Raw genomic sequence first — 20,773 nt, 5'->3', positions numbered from 1 at the left:
TAAAATAAATTATTGAAAGTTGCTTTTGAAGTGCGTGACAGAAGTGCCTTTTGAGAACGACTGCAGACTGTCACCTATTAAACGCATCAATATCTTCGGATGCCATTAAAGTAATAATGATTATAATAATAATGTCAAAATATTATTTATAGACTGATTTAACAGACGATCACTGCTGCCATGATCACTGGAAAGTCAGAGGAGTGCCCAGTTTGCACCAACTTTCTAAAGACGTTATTTACTTCACTCAAACTGTGTGTGGCTATTAGCGCTGGTGTTAGTGAATTAGACGTTGTTTATCAATGAGGCTCATTTGCATAGAAAGGGTCAATTTTTCCGCCAAATATATGCATATTACCTCATTTAAATACGTGCAAATAACACCGGAGCACCGAGACGCAATCTGCTTGGCAGCGCAGTTAGTGGAGCATTTCACCCTCTGCGCGTGCTTTGTAAATTAGACGCTATCTGTTTGCTCAATTTTTACCGGTTTAGCGGCCGCAAAAGCCACGCAATCCTTTTGTGAATTCGGCCCTCAGTGATTAAAGTGAGAACACGTTAGATTGTCCACCCTTTGTAGAGAGTTTAACTTAGCACCAACACAAGTTACTGAGTTCTCATGTGCTCTGAAGTACTGTGTCAGTCACTAAGTTGTGGTGCTGTCAATGAAAACATAGTCTGTTACTGGAAACACATTGGAATTGCAGTGGAAACACACAGTATGAGCTTAACTCATTATTGCCATGATTTTCCTGCACTTTGAAAGAGTGCAAACATTCTAAACTGCTACAATGAAATTAGGCTAAGAGCTCATGGCCTACTGCACGGGGCGCATGGTTAAAAGATTGAGTCATCCACCAGCCAGTCTCTGACAAGTTTACAGGATGTGGCCACCCCCAGATGCATCATGGCACATACTGACAGTTTTATGATGGATGCCAATCATTCACTTCACAGTCAAAAGCCTAGTAGGAGCAAGAAATGTTGGAATTGTATCAAAGTCAAATCTGCCAGCAACATATACATAAGTGTTCGAGAGTTTGGAATCATCTGTTCAATATCAATGCTCTTCCTCTTTTCTTTAATAATAGCCAGTTAAACAAAGATAAAAACTGCATAATTCAGACATCAAATGTATGATTTACATTTGAAAGAGTTTTGGTCCCGAAAGAAAAAGAATATTAAGTGATTAAAATGTCCATTTAGTCGATGCTGCATGACAGGGGAGAATACTGTTGAAACCACTTCTTTCCCCCAAATACCCTTTGAGTTTGAATTTGTTTTCCAGTCCAGAAAAGCATAAGGGACCCTTGATCATTACTGAACCACAACGGAGCAATTTGGGATGCTATTTTTCTTTGGGACCTCTGCAGTCTACGCAGTACTTAGACTGAACAAGTTTAAACTGTGATTTGTCAGTCCATAATATGTCAAGCTGATATTCCTAACCCTAGAATAACCTTCTATGTCTATTGTGAAGTTTGCAGAAGAGTTTTACCAAAGGAACATTTTGCCTGTTGATCCCAGATGGTGTTAGACATTACTGTGCAGTTGACACTGAAACAGGAACTTGTTCCTATATATATATATATATATATATATCAGTGCACATTTTCATTTTAAGCTTCGAATTTCTTTTACTAGTGACTGGTGATTTCTTAAATTCTCATTGAACTGTTGCTCAGAGGTATTTTTGTCTCTGTCTGCCCTTTCAAATGTCAGTCTGGTTGATCCATTGTACAGCTGTGCTCTATGTACAAAACAAACCCTTCACACAAAATAATATCTCTCTGTAGAGAGGACTTTCTACAACCTAAAAGCATGAAAGACGATTCAAATATAGAGTCATCCTCTCAGCTCCCTAACTGTACCAATCCAAGCTTTTGTGTCAGGAGTTTCAAAACCTTTGAACAGTAGTGTATGTCTAAAAAAATCATTGTTGGTTTAATGAATGCAGATGTTTTGAAGTGGATCTTTCTAATGTCTCCTTGACTCAGCACAGCTCTGACAGAAGTACAGACTATAAATTCATTATGTGCCTTTTACCCAGAGTAAACAGAAAGCCTTGATACCAAATTTGCACCGCGCTACTAGACTGTTATACTTTCAACCTCATCCTACTTCAGTCCAGTCAGGCTTCACCAGAATACCAAAAGGAAGAGAACGGTGGATGATGATGATGATGATGAGGAGGAGGGTGTAATGAAGGATAAGGACAGTGAGAGAGAGCAACACTGAGACAGACTACAGCTCCGTACGCGACACAACATCCAATGTTGTCCTTCGCTATAAAACCAACAAAGAAATGTGCTCACTGAGTCTGTCTAACAAACTCATTAGCTTTTTGGCTGGTCAAACCTGGACCAAATAATCAGAATTTCATATTGCCTGAGTCGTCTTGCTTTACTTACAGCAGGGACTTGGCTTAACTTAACCGATTCCCACTACAGTAACTACAGTACATGTAAATGTCTGTTAGTAGATGTCACATTAGGAACAGCTTATTCAAATCAAAACACGATATGTCTTCAGTGTTACATTTCATTTACTTTTATTTTCTAGTACAACCACCTGTCCACACATTCTGATTTCCTCCCTACACACACTCAAAGACAAGAGCACACACACAGCCTCAGATACATCAAAGTACTCCTACTCCTGTTTGTACGTGCAGGCTTGCGGGCAAACACACACAAAAAGCCTCTCTCACACACACACACACACACACACACACACACACACACACACACACACAGAGCTGCTGTGCAGTAGGTAGGAGATAACTCCTGAAGGCAGCTCAGGGCTGATGGTGCTCTTCACTGTGGGACATGACGGATATAAAAACAAGATTAGAGAGTTCAGTCTGTCTGTTTCTTGCTCTCCCTTTGTCTGTCTGCAGGAACTTCCTTTAATAAAAGTACTTTCTCTAAGAATCTGTCATTTGATCATCTCAGAGAGCAGAATAATTCCTCAGATAATGATGTAAATCAGGGATGAAGTGCAGAGATCACACCTGGCTTTTTGTTCTTTAGTCTTATTAACCTTCAATTTTCAATTATTTCATCTAATTCCATTTTTCAAGTTGGATGAACGTCTTCTCCATTACTTCTTACTGTATTTAAATTGTATTTATTTTTACGTCTTAATTATGAGCAGCGTGTTCCATGTGTCTTTGGTTTCAACATTAATGTTTCATAAACTGCATTTCTAGCTTGAATCCAGTACGTGTTAGGGTAACTAACAGCTCTACATCTCTCTGTCCTTTTGCTCTATCAGTCTATTTATCTTTAAGTTTAGTTTTCATTTACATCTTACATCTATTTCATCTACATTTTGTAGTTTATCTCTCCCTACAGCCTAACTTTGAAACTTGAGATCAATCAAGACTAGAAGAGTCCACAGCCGTGCTAGCGGCTCTATGAGGCTGTACTTAAGCAGAGCTTTGAGCTTAATGCCAACATCAGAATGCAAACATGCTCACAATGACAAGAGCCAGACTTATTGTTAATTCCCTACGTTTATTTCACTCAGCTATTTTTTCCTGTTTCTTTTTCATTGTTCTGGTTTTCTGAATCCCAATGCTCTTTCTGTTTGTGCTTTTCCCTCTCTCCCTCTCCTCCACTGACCCTGACTTATCCCTGCTCTGACCTGATCAGATCCGTTCTACCCAGCGGACCGTGCGTGTGCTTCATTTGTTTATGTGTGTGTATGCATTGGTGTGTGTCTCGCTGTACGCTCTATTCTGAGGCCATTCCCCCCCAGGCTACAGCAGTAATACTATATGACTCTGTACTCTGTGATCACCAGAGAGATCACACAGCATTACTAACAACTGCATGTTAATGTGTGCACACACACAAAGAGGCAGAGCCAAACCAAAACCAAACAGCAGCCAACACAGACACATTTTCATAGAGCAATCAATTATAATAACAGTAGTAGTTAGAAGTTTATTTTAACTTTCAAAATGCAGGAAATGTAAGCATTTCCTTGTGTGAATTCTGTAATTCATTTACAAGTGTCAGATATTGTCAGTAGCCCATGGTCAGACTTTGACTTTGCAAATATAAGCATTATTCTAATTAAAAAACAATGTGATGGTTGCAGCAATACACTCCAGAAGCAGTAGAACTATAGTAGTAATCTACAGAGATCCTAAGAAGAATTTTCAATTAACTAAAACGTGCACAAACATTTCAATTCATTGTAATTGTTTTTTAATGGAGCCTAATCAAATTTTCTGTTGTATACCACTGAGCCAGATCTGTATATTTTAAAGCCTGTATGCACAGGATGTGAAGCTTTCTGACTATGGCAACTTCTAGCTGTAGTATCAAAAAAGGACAGCAGCAGACAGTAACAAACGTCATTACACTCCTCCCCTATGGCCTGTGAACCAGACGAATCTGCAAGCTCAGGTTCATTTTGTAGGGCAGATGCGTCTGGTCCCCCTTCCATTCAGACAGATTTCCAGCCATCCCGCACTGGGCCAGGCAAACTACAACAGTTTATCTAATATGGGGCGTGTTGACAGAGGAGTGTTATCAGTCCAAATTTGAAAAGTCACGTCACACATTTCACCACTCTGTTTGATTGTAACTGCGTCCAGCCTGCTCCGTCCAGCTCAATGCATCAGGCTCACAAAACTCAGATCAAACTGTCAAACCAGGCAGCACTGATGAAATATCAATCAAGATTCTGTTACTGCATTGTCTATTCCCCGCCTCAAATGTTTTCAGAAACACATTTTAGTGTACTTAGCTGTAACTGAAGAAAGTTTGCAACCAAGCTGACATTTTTTTGTGCTTGAAAAAAGACCAAGCACCGCCCCAACTTACATCCAAAGGCATTTTGGTCTTTGCCTGTAGATGAAGCCTCTTGGAAATCCAAAATGAACTAAGATGATCCAGACTGATTAAATTTGTGAAACAGTCCAGCAATGACAGGCTACCCCTCCCCCTTTCTTCCACAATAATGTCCTGGGGAAACCACCATGAATGGGCTGAAGGCAACAGATAGACAAGTTGAACCAGGATTGTTAAATATGTTTGAAAACTAAAATGCATGCCGTTAAAACCACTTAAAATATGCTGAAGACACATTGTGGCTTTGACAGTAGTAGCTGCTACTGGGTCCGGTTCACTTTTTGTATTCTCATCCATAATACCATTTTGGCATGAATAAAAGATTTGCTTTTCAAAATATCACATTTGAAAAGTTGTGGGTTGTATTATTTTCAAGTATTAGACGATTAAGCATTTTCAAATGGCGAGAGCTCCGACACAGTCTTGCATTAGGTGTTGTTAGTAGCCTTAATAGTGCTTCGCAAGCAGGTTTAAAGTGTGATTTTAGAGTTAGTCCTAAAAGTGTTTCATCAGCCTAGTTTAACCTCCAGGAGTTTCTGACGGCTCCTGTGATGTGTTTTGCTGCCACAGAGGAAATGAATTCCTGACTACTTCAAATGAGTCAAAAGTGTCTCCCGCCATCTTTGGTGCAGTAACAGACTGGGACTGAATCATCTGTCAAGCGGCCAAGAATCACCGGTGTCACCGAGTGTCACCATGCAGAGCTCAAAAAGACAGTCAGAAAAATGATAACAGGCAGAGAAAATAATTTAGAATGCTTCCAAAAGCCTGACAAGAGAAGGTGTGAATAAATGACTGACAGACAAGCTGCACAAATGTGGGATTTACTTTCTGCTTTGATGGAGATATTTCATGCTTTATTTTTATGAAAGAAAACAATTTATTTTGCAAAAAAAGGGGGGTATTTTATAATAAGGGTCATCTCAAACTTACAGTTACATTGTAGGGGTTTTTCAAATATATCATTTGCTTGCACTTTACGAATCACAGACTGATGCCCTGTATGGTTAGTCACCTGACTCAATCCAGTATACCCAGCTTCAGGTACAGCTCGTTATATTCCCAGTGTTACAGTTTAGTCCCTGTAGTTTCAGGCTGCAATGCTCGGGTATGACAATTACTGGCTTTTGTTACTTGAAGTGGATTTTTTTTAACTTTAACTTATTATTATGAAGTAAATGTTGCTCAATGTAATGAAAGAATGATGACCCCATCAACGTTTAGATTGTTTCCCTGTAGGCCTCACTTTCATTATGCACTTCTGTCTGTCACCGTGTAAGATCTCCCGAGAAAATTAAGGCTCAATTTACTGCACAAAGGAAGTGCATCAACAACTGAACAGCCAAAACAGGAAGAAGATAGCACTTTTTTCCCCCCGGTAGCAATAGGTAGCTATCCCCAGTTACCAAAGTGTATTACTGTACGTTTTCTTCACAGTAGTGTAAATGGTGGACTTTGGAGAAACAGAAGTAACTGTTGCAAACAAAACACAGCGTGTCCTGTCACTGGTAGTTGCTAGGCTCTGAGGGATAGGAAAAATGATCTGGTTGTCTTTGTGACAGCAGCACCAACAATAACACCACTTGGAAATGCTTGGGGGGAAAAGTTAAAAGTTGTCTGTTTCCATGTTAAAGTACCTGAAATTGCCTCCAGTGAGCCCTGATGTTGCACAGTTAGTCTAGACCCAGGAATATCCTAAGGCGAAGAATTGACAGTAAGAAACAGCCTCGTAAACACAAGTGATTACCCCAGCTTTACAAAGTGTACACTTCCCTCGGGTGCAGCGGTTAATTAAAAGCTGTAAATGTTTAAAAAGTAATGGTAAGAAGCTTTGAATGAAGCACACTGAGAGTGTGACATCTAGAACATATCCTCCCTATTGCAGGTTTTTCCTCAATCTCACAGCCAACTTTGGGTCTATTTCCAGCACTTCTTTTCAGCTAAGTGTATTTTGCTGGAATCAACATCATAGCCAGCAGCTGATCTGCAGGCTCTGCCTGTGTCTTTACTTTAATCTCCATTTAATGTTGAAAGCACGGCGATAAAACCTGCTGCCAAGAGACACAGACCTAACTACAGGATCAAGGACAGAGATGTTTAGCCGAGGCCTGGCACACACTGACAGATGTCTTAGGGGCTGGTTTCGCTGAAAATCACTTACAGTGGAAGCGTGTTGTCAGAAATGCTGAGCTGAAGTTGAAGAAATCCTTGTTTCCACCACGTGAGATAGATGGATCCTTCACAACAACAAATGCTGAAGGGCCATGATGGAGTAAATCTTACACAAATCTCTCTGTTTTCTTTTACAGCTAGTCAGATGTCAAAGATGCACACACTCGCAGATACACACACACACACACACACACACACACACACTTATATATTCATACATGCACTCAGACACACACAAATCTTGCCATGGGTCATGAGCATTGACCTGGAATGGCCAGAGAATTGGCCCTAAGCTCTGTGTGTATGTGTGGAAATGGAGAGAAAAGAGGCAGACAGGAAGAGTCAAAGATCTAAATGTGGACAAATATAGAGAGGAGTGGAGAGAGAGGCTGAATGAGGAAGGAAAGTAATAAGAGTCAGGGAGATATTCTGGCTTCCTAAACAGGACGAGATAAATTGGCCTCACAGCAGTTAGCGTGTGTAGCATCAGGCTCACACACACACTCACAGATACACACATTCACAAGCGCGCGCGCACACACACACACACACACACACACACACACACACACACACACACACACACACACACACACACACACACACAAACAAACACACACACACACACACACACACATATCTTGGTTCATTCATGCTGATATTGCATCACTGAGTTAGTCTGTCTGCCCCCATATGTTAGTTTGCTTCCCTGCTCATTTCTGTAACTCATCTGATGAAGACTTCAAATCAACACAGGATTATCATGGAGGGTGGACATAAACTTATCAATGTATGTTAAGAACAATCAAACTGTTGTAGGTTATTTCAGTATTGTTCCTCATGATGATAAAACAACACAGTCACAATGAGCAAACCTGATAATTTACAGCGCTATGTAAATTCAGACTGATGACATCATAAATGTCTTTGAACATATTAGCATAGTTTGTTTTCCCTTGGAGCTTGAGATGTACCCACACCCTGTCTTTAGCAATCAGTACGTTCTCGTCTATTTTTATCCTCTACACCATGATTCTCTTCCTGACTTCAGGTACCTGGAATTTGTTGAATTGTGTCACCTTGGCATCTGCATTGTTTGATCAACACATGCTCATTCTCAACTCATCAAATACTTGACGCTTGGTCAAGGCCCTACACGTCAAACTATGATGCTATAAGTATCCCTCTAGCGTCACTTTTGGATGCTCAGCACAACACAACATGACAATAACTTCTGCGTTCATAGGAAATATACAGTTTCCGCTCATTAAATGCATACAGTCTTGTTTTAAAAAAAAAAAAAACCTTCGAATGTAGGTTTACTTCAATCTTCAGTAACTCTTAGGTTTCTTAGGTCCAGGCAACAAATGCAGGTGGTTAGGTTTAGGAAAAAAATGGTTAGGGTTAAAGGGTTAAAATAATTAAGTCTTGCGAAGGTGATGTATGTTACAAACGTTACATGGTAGACATCAAGTGCTATACTACGCTGTGTTGTTGAAATAACTCACTATTGATTTTTGTTTTTGTACCCAGGTCCCACAAGCATTGGACTCCTGGGTGAAAGTCCTGTGTTTGTTTGACCCATCCACCAACCCTACTGCCAGCCCGACTCCGACTTTGTTGCTCTTTACTACGGCAGTTGTTCAGAGCATCAAATAATGACATGGCCTGCTGCATTTGCATACAGAAGCTTAAGGGGGCTAGGTGTGTTGGTAACTGTTGCCGAAGGCTACTGCCAAGTGTTGATATTTTACAAGTTGGTAGTGAGGACAGGCTGATTGATACGTAATTCAAAATCTGTATTGACAAAAAGAGTGGGTTGAATGCCAAAAATGTTATTAGTTACATTATATTTTGTGCCAATGCTAAACATACATATAGATTAATCTGACTACTTCTGATGCTAAAATTCGAATCCTCTGAGAAAGAGACTGCAAGAACATTACACCCCAGTTTCTCTCTATGACATATTTGCTTTCATTGCTGGAATATGTTCTTTTGGCTATGTTGCTATGTTATTTGGAAGGTTGTAATTGTTTTATATATGAACAGCATTGTGTTAGTAATGGTCAATGGTGAAAATTCATCTTTCTGTATTTCATTTCACAAAACACAACTCTATAGTACTGTAAACCTCTCTGTAGCACTCACTTTAACTTAAGATGTTCTTATACTCATCCCATCCTTTAAGCTCTTGCTGTCTTTAATAATACACAGTCAAGCTACGTGTGCAGGAGAAAGAAAATCATATCTGATCACAGTGTTCAGCACTGCTTTAGGTACAATCTTAGAGATGTCCCAATGTGAAAACTCAACATGGGAACCAACAGGAACTATTTTCTTAACAGTGCTCACACAATAAAGTCACGGTGAGAAAATGTGATTTCCCATGTTATCTTCCTCCACAGGAGAGTAGATGAAGGGAGCTGAGGAAAAGTGGTTCTGAATAATTCTTTGACAAATGAAGCAATGCCTGTTCATACCGACTATACTCAACAAAAGGTTGCTGTACATCTGAACCGCAGCACAAAGTATAAGATGAAACAAGACTCTGACTTTGGTTCTGGGACTCAAAATATAAGAGATATAGAGCACTAAATGCAAGACAGCATTCTCTAAAAGGATATTGTTCAAGGCATATCCACTTTCACTCTATGCTGCTTATTATGGCACATCACATTATGTCAGAGTAGTAAATCACTCAGTTTGTGTGTGTGTATGTGAGGGCAAGCACTACCAAACAGTGTCTAAATGCGTTAAGCAAAGGCAGAGTGCATGTTACAGTGTGTGTGTGAGTGTGTGTGTGTGTGTGTGTGTGTCATAGAAAATCAGCAAACTATGTTGTCATTGCTCACAGACACCAATATGCATATTGCACATGGCATAACAACAAAACACAAGCAGGCATGTGCATACAATCAAAGAGACTGCAGCCTCCCCCTACACACACACACACACACACACACACACAGAGCACAAAAGTGCAGATGGAAGTCGGCTTTAACTCCTAACAGCAAAGTGCAGATGTTACTGCCGAATCAAAGTTAAGTCAAAAGCCGCTGAAGCTTGAAACAATTTATGTTTAATCGGGGAATAAAGCAAATAGACCAAATACAAATACACAAAATGGTGCCATGAATGCAAATGCACTAGGTTGTTTTAGGGTAGAGTTGTATTGTGCAAAAAGGAAACTTTAAAAGTGCTGTAGTAATGATGAATGATGTATTGCTGAGTCTAGGCATCTGTCAAAATAATGGATGCTCTGGAGTCACTGAGACATCCATTGTATATTAAAAGCAGGCAGAGTACATATTCCTGCAATGGTCTAAGTCCACTCTTTTTCTCTGATGGTAGCTAGTTTAGCAGAAACCAATGCACATATAATTCATCAATTCTGTAAAATAAGAACAATTGAATTCATGCCCAAATTCTGTTGGCATATATGGTCTGCGTGTGCCCAATGGACACCCAGTGCCTTTCCACTTCACATGTCAAGCAGTAGTTGACAGACCCCATTCGGTCCTATCTGTCTTGTCTCTAACCATTTCATCATATCCCATCATAGAACAGAGGAAAAATACAAAACATTCACTATTACTCTTGGTCATTCATCTTTCTCTACCGCCTTTCTCACTAGTGGTGTGCCACAGGGCTCATTTTTAAGTCCACAAATTTGCAATCCTGTTACTGTCACTGACAACCTGGACAAGACTAAATGGGCAGCTAAATGACAATAAATCAGAAGATCACATTATTCAGTCCCCCTAACACCATTCAGTGCAATCCTAATAACCATGGCAGTTGTCCAAAAATGTTACCTGGTAGTCTGACCTCAGTTTTATGACGTTCAAGTCATCAAGGTTGTGTAGCCCTGCTTTCTCCATTCAAAAAAACATGAGAGAAATGTTTAATCTCCTGACCTGGCAAGAGTTATACACTGTTACTTAATTTATTCATGTTTATGCCAGAGTTCTCTCTCTCGTTTGCAGTTGCTCCACAACGCAGCAGTAAGAAGCTTAACAAATACAAACAAGCATGGCCAAATCACCTCTTTTTTAGCCTCCCTTCACTGGCTTTCAGAATTTAGGCGTAGCCCCAAATAGATATATGAACTCCTGACCCTTTATGAGCAGGACTGCAGCCTAAGCTCCTCTGGAGAGGGTCTCCTGAAAGTTTCTTAGGTCCAGTTCAGTAACTAGAGGCTTGCCGTAATTTTATTATCATCAGTCCCTTACTATCCAATCCTATCCTCCCCTGTCATGTTCATGCCCATTCAATGCTTTCTCATTCTATCGTGGAGTGTCCTGCTCCAACTCATGTCATCACATGGTATCAGTCCCTATCCCATCCCATTTTTCATTGATCAATCCACCAATCCATGCAGAAAGACACCATACATTATTTCTGGCATTAAGTGTCCTGGTGTATACATACTTGGAAATCCTCAACCTGTGACCACATTGTAATAACCCTAGCAAATTGGATTCAGAACAGCATTATGATTGGTAAACAGATGATAATGAGAAAGTGGAAAGCTGTAGATGGCCCATTATTTCAAGAATGGATCTCAGAAATAGGCAAGTGGCAGCTTTTGAGAGAGTATCCTATAGCCTGATAAATGAGGTAGAAAAATATAATAATAAATAGGGGATGTTTCTGCGGTTCCACTCACTACAGGGGGGCCAGTGAACACACTTGTCTGAACATAGGGGGAGTGATTACAGCAACATTTTGTCCATGGTGCTTACAGCTCTTGTTGGGATTGTAATGAATGGAGGAGGGTGGATGTGGCAATGGCGCAGCTGAAATAAATATCTATACGGACATTATTACATGGATACTATTTTGACACTTACCTTTTATGGACTGTGAGTGGGAATTTAATAAATGGAATCTGACAAGTTTACTTACATGTCATGTTAATACTGTTATTTGATTTCCCTCAGTTTATTGTTTTTATCATAAGGTTATTTGCTTCTATTTTATCTATTAGTATAAGCCCATCCTTATCGTTTTTTTCCCCTGTCTTCTGTCTGGTGTTGTTTGCATACTTTGTTATTTTTGCCTTTTGAAGTGGTTTGGTGTTGTTGAAAAATTTGAAATTCAATAAACTTTAAGTCATAATTTCTGGTATTGAGGATATCTGCTCTTCTCATGTTGCCATTGCATGCCAAAACACTTTTTGCTTTCTTAAATGTGTACTTCAAATGCATTTTGTTTTCTTTCCATATCTTATAATTACTGATATTTCTCAAACCACAATGCTTTAAGTCCCCCTCCACTCAAACAGGTGTTTTTCTTGTGTTTATGCCCCCTAAAATGTCTGAACCTGACTTGTATCTGTTCAAAGTTTGACACTTAAGAGGTGTTTTTACATTCTTCTACTGAAGGGGATGATGTCTGTGCACTCTTCTATAATCTGAAGTACAAATGTATGCTGGGCCAGCTACATCACTGATACAAAAGCAAATCGCTATCTAAAACAGGAAAGACATATTGATTGGGGAACAAATTTTGACATAACATAAGCAAAGAAACCTGAAACCTCCAGGGCAGAGCAGACTTGTCAGTTCAGAGAGACAAAGTTAGCATTCGCATTGTGAAAGTGTTGACAACAGTGTGCAGTTTTCAGAGGTAAACTGGACCCTGGAGCTTGCTTCTAATATCTACCAAAAACGCCATCGTAGCAGGTAAAATTGTATGTTTGAAAAAACAAATGCTGTGTCAGTCATTGCCAGTTAGACTACAAGCTAACAAGCACACAAAACCATAAACAAATACAAGATGCTAACTACAACAATTTGGTGCACAACAGATTCCTCATCTGAGTCTGGGTCTGACCGAGGCTCCAACATATATGACCAAATGTCTCTCATGTTTCCTCTCACGCTAATGCTAGCCACCTTGATGCGCACTGCTCTTTCACTAGTCAACCAAGCGCCAACAGTGCTGGAGAAATTGAAAATCAAGAAGAAAAAACAAAATCTTTAGCTACGACCAGCAGCTGTAGTCGCTGGGGTGGATAAGTCCAGAATTTCTCAATGAGGGAGAATGAGTAGATCTGCTTACAGCCCTTTTTGGGAGCCTATTTTTAACTAAAAAAATTGAGGAAAACCATGTTCAAATATGAGTATTGGTTTAAGTATAAAATATGTCTGTGGGGGGAATTCATAATAACAGTAATGGATAAACTCTATTCATATAGCACATTTCAAAACACACTTAAAAAGTGCTATACAACAAACTAAACAATTAAAACACAAGAGGAATTTAACAAATAACGTCATTAAATGTCATCATACACGAATCCAATTTTAAGTATAGATGGACTTGTGTGTGTGTGTGTGTGTGTGTGTGTGTGTGTGTGTGTGTGTGTGTGTGTGTGCGTGTGCATGCATATGTGTGCGTGCATATGCATGTATGTGTGTGACCATCCATCTATCCATCTATGCCCCGTGTCCTACCTGTAACTTTGAGTTGTGTTGTCCGCCGCACCAGTCTGGATCCATATTGTAACTCACAAGTGTAATTTCCCCCGTCACCTTCCTCCACCTCAGGAATCCAGATGTGTGTAGTGTTAACAGTGATGGAGCTTCTCCATTCAACCCGTTCACACTCCTGATAAAGAAACACAGAAAGATCAAGTACAACAGTCTGCAGTATACTTAGGTAATGTTACTCTAAACTGTTTGCTTGTGTCGTACCTTATACCAAGTCATCTGTGGCTGCTTGTACGGGGCCAAATAGTCTTCTATATCAGGACAGTTGATCATTTTGCTATGGGTTATCTCAGCTTTCTCCAAATGTCGGATTTTGCTGCTGAAGCATTTACCCTCGTCACTCTCCTCCACGGTCATCGACATGGACACTTTCATGCAGTATGTCGAGTTCCTGAAGAGATTACAAACACATTGTTGGAGGAAAAAAAATCATCATGTTCCTCTACTGACAAAAGCAGATATTTAAACTTTAATTTTTTCATTCAAGAGTCAACAATAGTGGCATGAGTCATTCCTCCATTTGTCCAAAACAGGAACTCTGTGTGACACAATGTAAGAGCTGTTTTCATGGTGAAAATGCTGGGTGGATTGTCTGGCACTGTTGTGGGTATTTTGGTGAAATTATAGGTCCTCTGACATCTCAGTGTTTATTTGACAACATTGAAGGAATTGGCGCCCAGAAGAAATTATGGGTTGTGCAACCTCTAACACACACAAACAAAACACAATTTCATAAAAAAATGAAACTCTGTAAAGGTACATCTTTAGGCAATGTCTGCGCAATGGAGTATTTGTTGTATCTAACCTATTTTGTCCAGAAAGGCTTGTTTTGAAGGATCAGTCTTCTTCCCCGTTGAGGTTTAAAATGTCAGGGTTTGTCCGTTTGGCAAAGGGTAAATGTTGGTATTTGGTTTCATTAAATGGCCAGTAATTTCTAATTTTAAGAAAAAAATCTTGGTGTTCATCATTACTGTAATCCATTGTTAACCAAATGCACAAAGCTGACTAACTGTGCTCACTTCATCTATAAGTAAAGTTGTTAAATCTGATGCCAATCGAAGCTGAGCACAGAGCCAGAGGTGCTTAAATCAGAGCCTACAGATGGATCCTCTGTCATTGTTTGGGTATAAAAAAAAAAAAAAAAGCCAATCATTGTTAAGCAACTAGGTTGGAATTATGTCATCAAACTCCATGGGCCTTTATCCATAGTTGACTTTTCCTACCATGACATGCGACTGAAAAGCACAGGTGTTGCTAATTACATTTACAATGGTGGCGCTGGTTTATTCAAGTGTCCAAGCAAGCCATGACAGCCATCGTTAATTGCCTTACCTGTATTTACACCTGTGCTTTCCTGGTGAGGGAGATGTTTTGATATTGAAGGAGGTACATTAAGCCCTCATTTTCCTACATTTGGTAAATGGTAGATCTCAGTTGTTTCATCCCATACACTGCACAAGCATTTGACAGAGCTAAATCTACCAGAGCTAATGTAGTGAATAATGACATCCTGACAGCGCCTTAATTGCTTACAATATGCTAGTGCTAATCAAATGCTGACAAAATGTTTGCAATTACGTTTAACGTAATCAGTAGTCATGACTTACTCTTTGGGAGTGTAATTTCAGCTTCACAGCAAAGTCGGTAGCCAGTAGACTAGCTAATAGCTAAATCTGGTACAAAACAGACCGTAGCTAATAGCTAAATTGGGTACATAACAGAGAGTAGCCTGTTGCTAAATTAGGCTTTAAAAAGAGCAGCTCGTAGCTAATACCTGTACAAAACAGAGAGTAGCTAGTGGCTAAATTTGATACAAAACAAAAAGTAGCTCATAGCTTAATTTAGCACCCAATAGAGGGTAGCTCATAGCTAAATTTGATATGAAACAGAGATTAGCTAATAGATTTGATACTAAACAGGGAGTAGCTCAGAGAAAAATTTTGCACAAAACAGAGAGTAGCTAGTAGCTAAATTTTGTACAAAAGAGACTAACTAGTAGCTATATTTGGTACAAAACACAGAGTAGCTAGTAGCTATATTTGGTACAAAACACAGAGTAGCTTGTAGTTACATTTGGTACAAAACAGAGAGTAGCTAGTAGCTAAATTTCGTAGAACAGAGTAACTACTTGCTAATTTGGGTACAAAACAAGCTAGTAGTTATATTTGCAACAAAACAGAGTAGCTTGTGACTATTTTCCGTTCAAACCAGAGTGTAGCTTTTTTCAAGGATTAGGCTAATTCTTTTTTTCCCTTTTGGTCCTTAGGAAATACATTTAAAGGTACATTAATCTATGTTTTTGTTGGCAATGGATTAAATTAGTAACACTACGTGATTGGGACAAACACTTATCAACAATTATCACCTGTTTTGGTCGTTTTTGTTAGCTCTACATACCGTGCTATCATCTTTCAGCTTTGTTCTGGTTTGCAGCTGTTTTTCTGTATGTTTGTGTTTTTTTAACAAGCTATTAAAAAAAAAACAAAAAAAAAAACAGCCAAACAGCAGACATAAGTTAGCAACTAGCAGGTGGACATAGTGGACCATTTAGCAGCTATAAAGTCAGATATTTCCCTTTGTTATTGCTTACAATAGAGCGAATATTGGACTTACATTCATGAGGTACCCAGAGATATGACTCCAAATAAAAAAAATACATGATGAAATATTATTTTAGAGACAGATGCAGTGTTTCTAAACCCCATTTTGAGGCCTAGTTTTTCTGCAAGGTTTACTTCTGCCTTGTGTTTGCACACCTGATCCAATTAAGATGCAGCTCTGACATGGATCATGTGTGCAAGAAAAGAGCTGAAACAATAGTTTACAAGACGGGCAGGCTCCATGAACTGTGTTGAGAAATTGTGAGTTGTTTTTATTGTAGCAATGTTGAAGGATAGAGATAATGCACTGCATCCTGGTGTTATGATGTTACTTGTGACAGTATGAGCCTTGAGCCTAATCATCTAATGAAATAAAAAAGAACAAACTTTGAAGTCTGTTATGATGTGTGTGACGCAAGGTGTTTTCAACATCATTCTGGATTTGCGGTCCTAAAATCTGTTCAAGGTGATAGTAATTGTTTCGTGTGTGTGTGTGTGTGTGTGTGTGTGTGCGTGTGTGTGTAGGCCTTGCTGTGTGTGTTCTCTCAAGTTCACCTCTAGACACAAAAGACCTCATTGATCTCTCTTTCTTTCTTTCTCTCCCACACACACAAACACACAGGACTCACCCATTGTCCCCTAACTATAACCTCTCATTTAAGTGGATCTTAACCACTTATCCCATCAGTGCAGTGTGTGTGCGAGTGTGTGTGTGTGTGTGTGTCATACAGGGGACACAAAGATTTTTTTTTTTAAAGCATTGACCTAACCAAGACCACTGAGCATTGAACTAGAGGCCTGGAAAGCCTTTTATCCATCCATCCATCTTTCAGTTCCTCTCTTCGTCATCAATCTATCTCCAGCCTACAGCATCTTGTTTTCTCCTCCAGTGATTCAGTTACCTTTTCTTGTATGCTCGTGTGGCTCTCTCTCTCATCTATCCCTTTGTCTCACACACGTCATCTAGCCTTTTATGAACCCTTCACATTTATCTAGAATTCTTTGTGTGCCACATCACAGCCAGTATTAATTTTGTCAATACAAACTGTGAAAACAATGAATAAAAACCAACAATGTGAGAGGCGGACAAATGAACAAATAAATTACCCTTTTTTACAGTCTTATTCAACAACCTGCATCTGTGGAACCACACATGGTATGCTCTTAGATGCCAGTAATTACATTACCAAAACCTGGAAAGACGTACCAACTAAATGCATCCGTTTTGACTGAAAATGAAATAAAGTGCCAAACAAAACCAACTGGAACTCCTTTGGCTATCCTTGTGTTTATAGGTAATGAGTGTGACAAGCAGGCTGTTGACCCTCAAATTCTTCCTGGTAAGGTGACCTAAAGGAACAGTTATGAAATGTCTATTTTAGCAATGGATTGGATGGCTGCATGATGATATTTGAAATGAATCACAGACAGACAGTGTTAGCAACAAGCTGGTAAACAACATGAAGCATTTATCACCTTGCCTGATATTCTTCTCAAGAATTAGTGGAGCCCAAAAAGCACTAAAAAGAAAGTGAATATTAGACTTATATCCACAAGATGGCCAAAAACATAACTTCAAATGCATGCTTATTTTGCTCTGTATCTGATATGTAAATAGGTTTCCACAATAATTTTAAAAGTTGAAGATCTGTCAATGCCATTTTTACAGGGGATCCCCAAGGGGTCCAAAGGATCAATAGCTCCTTTTACACTGCCTCCTCAAGGCGGGAATTTTACATCATTATGCCACCTTGCCGTTCTGTATAAATGGTACAATCACAGAATGGGGGGACAGTTGTCTCGCCTTTAAGCGCTGAAACGATGTCTATATAAAAGGGATAGCAGGCAGGATGAGATCATGGGCAACACAGGTGTGATGTTTTAATGACATATTACGTGTGCAACCAGCCGTGGGAGGTTTAAAAAGTAGCTGATAGCAGTTAGTGGCTAACTCAAAGAAAAGAAGAACAGCAGCAGAAAATGTTTGCAAATTGGGAAAACAAAGAGGTCAGAAAGCTTTTTACCCTCCACGCAGAGAATGAGACCAGGTGCCAAATAACAGAGAGGGTAAATGATTGTTTTAGCCATGTTATGCCATTGCTATTGTTTATAAAGCGCTGCTGATGGATATGTTATAGGTCACACTAGAGGCCTATGCTGTGGTGTTACATGTCACACCTGTCACGCCTCTTTTGATACTGTGATGCTGGCATGCTGTCCATAATCCCACACTGGAGCAGCAGGATGTATAGGAGGGTGTAAAACCGTTGCTTGTAAGTAATACAATTTATTTTGTTCATTGAAATATGTATGTGGATCATGAATCATGTGGTAAACCTCCACATGCACTATCGATTCTGATGTGATGAAATATCTTAATTCAAAGCAATTCAGATCCTCCCTCGCAAAGGCACTGACACAAACACACTCACGCATCCAAGAGCTGAAAGGGATTTTATGTTAAAACATTCTTTCATCTCGTTGCTTTGATGATATTGTTCTATACGTTCATGCCAGGAACACACATTGAACCAAGATGAACTAAAAAAAGGGAGAACTAAAACAGCTTCCTCTTGTTTCTCTTCCTGCTGCGTCCCGTCTCTTTTACACTATTGTATCAGCCTTTGTCACGGTCTCTCCCCCTCTGCCTGTCCAACCCAGAAAGCAGAGGCCTAACACTAAACGATATAAACAGCATCTACGTAAAGACAAATGTATTATGCATATCTCACCATAAACATGACGATTCAATTAGACCGCAATGCAAACGCTGTGTCAGAAGCATTTAGCGCATGCTGTGCACCTCTAACGGATGCAAATTGTGTGTCTGTGTGTGGGTGCGTATTCATACGTGGCTCTGTGTGGAATGCATTTAAATGCTTCAGTTAGTAAAATGGCCCTGAAGTAAAAGACACAAGAGTATTTAATGCAAGAGCTGCACATTTTGTTGCTATGCTGCAGCCTACTTAACTGATAAAAAGCCTCTTTTCACCTGAAATATTGACATTGATAGCCAATTTTTCTATTGCCAATTAGGCATACAAGTAATATACAACTGTGAATATATTTGGGATTATTGGGAGAAGAGAATACAGTGACTAAAAATGCATATCCAACAGATTTCAACTAGCTTTCACCTTATTATATTCCTCCCACGCTTGATTAAAATAAGTTCATGGCCTCTGTGAAATTCTGGGAAATATAGGAAACCACTAATTAAAGCAGTAGCAGATAAGTAAAAGACAGAGGAGATATCAGAAAGTAAAACTGCATCCCAAACATCTCCTGGATGTGTTGAATATCACAGCACTTTCAGTGCATTTTCATAAAGTTTTCACATGATGTGGAGCTCCCCTTTAATTGGCTTTTTCTAAGAAGAACTTTGGTTCTGGAAATCAAAGATGTTAGTAATCAATTTGTTATCTTCCTTGCCAACAGCTTTATTTTCAATATTCCTCCTTGATTTTACATTCTTCAGTGTGATTTGCCAGCACACAATTGATTAGATAGGGGAGCTAATTTGTCCAGACAGGGCAGCCATGAACAGTGTAAGGTGTCCATATAAATGCAAACTTTGGGCTTCAAAAACATGTGCAACATCTTTTAAAGGTTCTGTATGCAACATTCAGAGCATTAATATACATCAGAAACCACTATTTGCAATGTAAAGCTATAGTAGAATAATGGTGTCCTGAACTGAGAATGAAGTCCAGCTCCCTCTGCGTGTGTTGTAATCCACACTTCTCTGTTACGTTGTAAGCCGGTCCGGCCACACCTGCATATTAAGGCTGGGTATTGCCACTGATTTCCTGAATCAATTCGATTTAGATTCAAGAGGTCCCAATTCGATTGAATTTCCTATTTGATTCGATCAGATATTAATTCAACTGGAGATTTTTTTTTTCAAAATACCAATTTTTGCCAGTATGTGAAAGAGATTCTCAGAGAACTAATAGTGTAACATTTACAATGATTTATTTTATTTTATTTTATTTTATTTTACTTATTTTTTTACAAATTAATTCACAACAGGAATAAAGTTGAATATTTTATAACTAAATATTTTTTGTAGAGCAGCAACAGTAATATTAAAACAGCAAAGTCACAATATGAAGTTAATATCTCACTGGAAACAAAATAAAAATGTCAATAAAATAAATCATATTCCTGACATCACAATACTGAGTGAAGTGTAGAAAGAATAAAGAACACAGACATCAGTCAGTATCAGTCCTCCTGTCCTCTCTGCTGCTGAGGAGAGTCACTGCCTGCAGGTCACATGACCACCAGTAAGTTTTAAGCTACAAGACAAACTGAGCTAAACCCTGAGACATAAACAGTTGTTGTTGTTTTAGCTTGTTAGTAACAATTTGCCATTAGATGGAAAGCTCTCTGTGCCTGTTTATAACATAATATTGGCGGCGGTGGATGAGAGACTGCGGACAGAGCAGATTGAAATATCACTTTTCTAAATGTTTACATGTAGCTGATCAGGTGTATTGATAAAGCATTGGCTTTTTCCTGGAGGTTTTATTTCACTCATAGTAACAAGCGTAGCTGTCAGCTCAAGTTATCTTCAACTCTCTGGGCTCTAGTTTCGCAGACCGGGCGAGGCGGGGGTGCAGCGCACCTGCGC

The 20,773-nt window shown here is 39.3% G+C and overlaps 1 protein-coding gene across 1 annotated transcript in view; it reads right to left on the bottom strand.

Moving 5' to 3' along the window:
- The window catches only part of LOC126388997 (X-linked interleukin-1 receptor accessory protein-like 2), a 542,632-nt gene that overhangs the window by 146,761 nt on the left and 375,098 nt on the right, over positions 1-20,773 (bottom strand). Inside the window, exons 5-6 of the mRNA XM_050042414.1 lie at positions 13,742-13,928; positions 13,502-13,655 (exon numbers count right to left, since the gene is read on the bottom strand). Coding sequence (XP_049898371.1) covers positions 13,502-13,655; positions 13,742-13,928 — 341 coding nt within the window. The remainder of the gene's footprint in view (positions 1-13,501; positions 13,656-13,741; positions 13,929-20,773) is intronic.

This window comes from Epinephelus moara, chromosome 4 (assembly GCF_006386435.1).
Source record: "Epinephelus moara isolate mb chromosome 4, YSFRI_EMoa_1.0, whole genome shotgun sequence".
Lineage (NCBI taxonomy): Eukaryota > Metazoa > Chordata > Actinopteri > Perciformes > Serranidae > Epinephelus > Epinephelus moara.
Note: the sequence above shows the minus strand (reverse complement) of the source record. Positions and strands in the feature narration are given on the sequence as shown.